Raw genomic sequence first — 5,782 nt, forward strand, 5'->3', positions numbered from 1 at the left:
ATGTGCTTTGAAGTGTTGGACCAGGAGAAGAGGTTTTCTTCTTTGATTGGGTCTTGTGTAACTAATCAAACCACACTTATTTCTTCTTGTATTTGGTGCAAGAGATTTCGTATACTCTTGGTTTTTTCTTCAGTTTTGTCTTTGGGGTTTCTTAGGATGGTGGATATTTTTTCTGTTTGTGCAGAATGCTGTTTTGATGTTGTGTTTTGGAGGATCTTGCTAATGCCTTTTATATATGGGAGGAGGGCTTTGCCGTTTTCTTGTTCTCTATCTTGGATTTTGGTTGGGGTTTCTTTTTGGATTAGGTGGGTAATCTTCTTTCTTTGGAATCCATTGGCTGTAAATGCGTTTGGTGAGAGTGTGTAGTTCGGTTTTGGTGGTGTTCATCGGCTAAGCATTTTTGTTCTGGAGATGAGTGTCTTGGCTGCGGAATTGATCTGTGCTGGGTGGTGGTGTGAGAGTGCATGTAGATAGCACGGTTTTGTATGTGTTTTCTTCTGGTAGATGGTGTGTCCTCAGGGAGCCATTGGATCTTTTTGTATACCAAGACATCTAGGAAGGAAGTTGATTGTTGGCTTCTGTTTCCATGGTGAATTGTATTTTGGGGTGTAGGCTGTTGAGGTGTGTGAGGAAGTTGTTCAGTTTTTTCTTTCCCGATGTGGCCAGATTATGAAGGTGTCATCTGTATCTGAGCCAGAGTTTGGAATTTGTGGTCGTATTTTTTCTTAGAGCTTGTGTTTCAAAGTGTTCCATGTAGAGGTTTCGATGACAGGTGAAGGGTGATCCATGGGTGCTCCTTCTATTTGTTTGTATTTTTCTTCATTGTAGAGTGAAGTATGTATTGGATAGGCAGTGGTTGGTTAGATCCTAGGATGTGCTTGGGGGTTGTATTTCGTTGGGATGGCTGTCAAAGGCTTCTTTATTCAGCACTTGGGTGAAGAGGATATGACATCGAAGCTTACTAGTAGGTGCGTTGGGTTGTGAAGTTTTGTTTCTTTATGATCTCGATGAACTGGAATGAGTTTCTTGCGTGTAGAGTTGATGGATTCTGCATAGGGTTGTAGTTGTTTGGCAAGAAATTTGGCCAGGTTTTGTAGAGGTGAGCCTATGGAGCTGACTATTGGTCTGAGTGGGGTTCCTTCTTTGTGTATCTTTGGGGAGTATTCTTTGTATTCTTTGTGTATCTTTGTATTCTTTGTGTATCTTGGGGAGACCATAAAGCTGGGACATCCAGATGTCCCCAAACTCTTAACTGGCAAACTCCCAAAATAACCTCAGACCAGTCCGGCTCCCTTGCCACCTCTGGCCAACTCTCTAGTAGTCAGCACACTCTGAGTCATCCAACTCCCCTGCGTAAAAACTCATTCCGGATCGCAATCGAGAAAAAAAAAGCTCAACGACCTGCTGTAAAAGCCCTAATGCTATCCTCTCAAAAAGCCTTTCAACTCATCGAATCCAATGTTACAACCCCCTAACCGCCTAGATCACGGCCACTACCTGTCAAACTTCGCCTACAATGAACAAAGAAACAAATGAAAGGCACCCTGGGCCCTCTCGCCTGTATCTAAACCTCCGTAGCGCCTGAAGCTCCGGCGACCTGAAACTAAACGCTGGCTCAGATATTGATGAGACCTTCTACATGCAGCCTCGAAAAACTGAACTTCTACCCAGCTGATCCCCATCATTCACAGCCGGAATACTCAACTCCTTTACTATGTTGGATCAGTCCTTCTGACGCTCCGTCTGCGGAAAGCACAGCCAAGGCCGTATCTGCATGCTCTCCCACCGCCCACCTTGGATCGATCCTAGCCAGACACTCCGGGACAAGACTTGCGATGAACTCATGAACTACACACTGCGTACTACAGGCCAGGTGGTCCAGAGAAGTCCCACCCAGGCCTAAACAGGACCTGGCATCAACGGGACAGGGCAAAAGCGGCGCCCCCACTATAACGGATCAACCTGAAAACATCAAGCCGGATCCTCCGCAAACACGGTCACAAAAAAAACACCCTCTAAGAAGATTAAATCGAATTAAACCCGAGGGTCTCTGTCCCCTGCTGCCACCTCCTACCGTTATATATATATATATATATATATATATATATATATATATATATATATATATCAAACCACCGCTGTATGAATCTTTGATGCGGCTGCGTTCTGTTTTGTTCAGCCTCGGTGATCAGGCGCGACCTTTGACGAGGTTTCTCAATAGCCCCACTGGCAGTGGAAGGCGCAGCTGCATTATTGCCTGAGCACAGGCACGGTCAGCTGGTGATGAGTGAGACTTCGCTCCAGCGTTAGACCGAGTGCTGCGAGGAAAACCAGTAACCAAATCCATATATATATATATATATATATATATATATATATATATATATATATATATATATATATATATAATGATAAAGCCAGATTAAGTATCTAGGCAACGCATTTCGATGAAGTCTCATTCATCATCTTCAGGCTTCTGTCTCCGGCTCTTGCTTCTCAGAGTGAAAAACGTTGCTACAACTTTAAAAACACAACTATATATATATATATATTTGTTTAATAGATTTTCACGGGTACAGGTATGCAGGTCTTGGTGTATTCCAAACACAAAGCCGAAAGCACCAGCCTGAAGGTGGTGAGTGGGACCTCATCAAAACATCAATCTCCCTCACCAGACTCAAATCCAAACCCACCCCATAGATGAAAGGCAACCACTGTCCAGAAACCAGACCACAGCTGCATCACCAGCTGCCACACACACACTGCTTGGTTTTCTAATTCGATTTTGTCTTTGGGGTTCCTTAAAAAGGAAGAAGCAGCTGCAATCTCACATCACTCTGAGAAGCACAGAGCCAAAGACAGAAGCCTGAAGATGATGAATGAGACTTCATCGAAACGTTGCCTAGATACTCCGAGATCTTACGCGGGAAAACCCGAACAACCAAAGATCCACATACAAATACCGGTGAGAACCTCAGAAACATATATATATGTGTGTGTGTGTGTGTGTGTATCTATGTATATATATATATATATATATATATATATACATATACACACACACAAGCCTGAAAGATGATGAATGAGACTTCACCAAACGCATTGCCTAGATTCTTCCAATCTTACGCGGGAGAAAACCCGAATAACCAAAGATCCACATATATATATATGTATTTATGTATGTGTGCATGTGTACATACACACATATATATACATATATACATAAATACATACATACATATATATATATAAACACACACATACATATACATATATATACATATATACATAAATACATACATACATATATATATAAACACACACATATATATTATATATTCTTTCTAGAGTGCAACTTCAGTTCTGCGTGGCGATCCGGGCGGGGAGAGACGGAGGAGGAGACAGAGGAGCGGCTGGCGGAGCTCTGGTGGCCCCTCAAGAGAAGCAGCGGGGGTCGCGGAGAGTCCTCCCCCCCCCTCCAATCCCGGAAGGAGGAACTCAGGTTGCTCTCTCCCTCCCTCCCTCCTAAGTCCCCCCTCCCCCCTCCCGCAGGCAAAGGGGGGGAGGAGGGTGGGGGGGGAGGTTCCACTAATGGGACTTCCCAGCCCTCCCTCCCTCCCCAAATCCCCTCCCTCCCTTCCCATGGGGGGGGAAGAAGAAGAAGAAGAAGGGGGGAGGGGCTGCAAAGTTTCTCCAAAGTGGGAGGGAGGGAGGGGGCTTCATTTCTGCCCCCAACGATCCCCCTCCCCCCATTGTCCGGACAAAAGCCCCCCCCTCCCCATTCCTGGCCTCAAGAGGGGGGAGGAGAGCGGAGTTTGGGCAGTCCGAAAGGGAATTCGGGGTTGGGGGAGAGCAGAGGAGGGGGACGGGTGGGTTGGGCTAGCTGACCTCCAGGGACCCTTTTTGGTTGTTCACTTTTATCTCCCTCCCTCCCTTCCTCTTCCTCCGCCCCTCCTTCCTCCCTTATTTCCTTCCTTCCTTCTTTCCTCCCTTCCTATTTTCCTTCCCCTCTTCCTCCCCTCCCTCCTTCCTCCCTCCTTTCCTCCCCCTTTTTTCTCCTGTTTGGGGAGAGAAACTTCCGGAGTTGATTCCAGAGTTTTGCTTTTCCCACAGAAACTTCCAGATCGGCGCTGTGAAATTTTTCCGGAAATGTCTGGAAATATCCAAGGTAATTGGGGGAGGGGCTGCAGCGGGGGTTGGGAAACAGCTGGGGTCCTGGGTGGGGTGGGGAGGATGGGCTCTGGTGGCCTCAGACTGGGGAAGTCAGGCGATTCGGGCTCCCGGAAGTCCTCGGCTTTACGATGGGCCCAACGTTTCGGTCGTTAAGTGAGACATTGAAGAGAGTTTTGCCCCACGTGATAATTTTTCTCCCCGCCGTTGCTAAGTGAAACTCAGGGCTTTCCCCGGAGGGGAAGAGTCCAGGTATCCTCAATTTACAACCCAAATGGAGTCCAAAATTTTTCAGTCGTTAAATGAGACATTTGTGGAAGGGAGTCATTCCCCCCGGTCATTAAGCAAATCGGGCTTCCCCATTGAAAATTGTGTGGGTCAAACACACACACACGAACGGACGATGGCTGCCACCGTCGCAAATATGAAGCAGTGGCCGAGCGTCTGATTTTCAATTGGGTGAGGAGGGGGAAATGCGTCAACGGTCGTGAGTGTGAAGAAACGGTCATAAGTCCTTTTTGCTGTTGTAAGTTTGGACAGTCGAGGAAGGGAAGGGTGGTTAAGTCGAGGACTGCAAACTTAAGCTCCCTACAAGAATCGGACCTACTAACAGTCGGGGGGGAAATGAGCGGGAGATAAGAAAGGCCGTCAAGGGGGACTGGATTGAGGTCGCTCGTGAGTACACAGGGATTCTGAACTGATGGCGCCTTTGACCCTGGTCATCTCCAGTGCTCCTGACCGGTCCCCCTCCTTCTCTCTCCTCTTCCTGCTTTTGGTTTGTAGGGCCCGAACGGCGGATCGTCCTGGTGGGGAAAACTGGCAACGGGAAAAGCGCGGTGAGCAATACCATCCTGGGGAGCCCGGTCTTCGAATCCAAGATGTCGTTCGGCTCCGTCACCCAGACTTGCCAATGGGCGGAGGCTGAGGTGAACGGCTGGAAAGTGGTGGTGGTGGACACGCCGGGCTTCCTTGACACGGCTCGTCTCGAGCGGGAAACCTCAGCCGAAGTGAGCAAGTGCATCGAGTTTTGCATGCCGGGCCCCCACGTCATCCTGCAGGTGATGCGCCCGGGCCGCTTCACCAAGGAGGAGGAGGAGGTGGCGCGCTTGATCAAGGAGGTCTTCAGCTTGAAGGCCAAGGATTACACGATCATCCTCTTCACCCGCAAGGAGGACCTGGAGGACAAAACCCTGGAGGAGTTCATCACTGAAGGCAACGCGGTCCTGAAGGAGCAGGTGTACCACTGCGGCAACCGCTTCCTGGCCTTTAACAACAAGGCGAAAGGCGCGGAGCGCGAAGCTCAGGTGCGCCAGCTGATGGCCATGATTGACGCGCTGGTGGAGAAAAACCGCGCCGCCCCATGTTACACAGAGGAGATGATGAAGGCTGACAAGGAGCATGTTAGTGTTTGGGGACAAACCCCCAAGCAAAGTGCACAGCAGCAGTCAAGCCAGGCAGCCAAATGAGAGAGAGGCTGGGCCCAAGAGTATACACACACTGGAGACAAAAACACTGTTTGTAGTTTTAAATAGTTATTTAATTCATTTAGAGTTTAAGCAGTGTCATTCAGTCCATATGTCATTATCCAATATATCCATCCAGTAACCTAGTC

The 5,782-nt window shown here is 48.1% G+C and overlaps 1 protein-coding gene across 4 annotated transcripts in view; it reads left to right on the forward strand.

Moving 5' to 3' along the window:
- The window catches only part of LOC113455120 (GTPase IMAP family member 9-like), a 128,652-nt gene extending 122,998 nt beyond the window's left edge, over window positions 1-5,654 (forward strand). For 2 of the 4 annotated variants that reach the window (XM_087918968.1, XM_087918969.1), the window contains exons 2-3: window positions 4,114-4,168; window positions 4,954-5,654. In XM_087918968.1, coding sequence (XP_087775094.1) covers window positions 4,150-4,168; window positions 4,954-5,636 — 702 coding nt within the window. In that variant the 5' untranslated portion in view covers window positions 4,114-4,149 and the 3' untranslated portion in view covers window positions 5,637-5,654. Of the gene's footprint in view, window positions 1-3,173; window positions 3,503-4,113; window positions 4,169-4,953 lie in introns of those variants that run through there. The other 2 variants (XM_087918967.1, XM_087918970.1) reach the window with 2 other exon arrangements.
- The last annotated feature ends 128 nt before the right edge of the window (window positions 5,655-5,782 follow it).

Source organism: Pseudonaja textilis, unplaced genomic scaffold (genome assembly GCF_049901715.1).
Source record: "Pseudonaja textilis isolate UNSWEBS1 unplaced genomic scaffold, rPseTex1.2 PTEXSCF22, whole genome shotgun sequence".
NCBI lineage: Eukaryota > Metazoa > Chordata > Lepidosauria > Squamata > Elapidae > Pseudonaja > Pseudonaja textilis.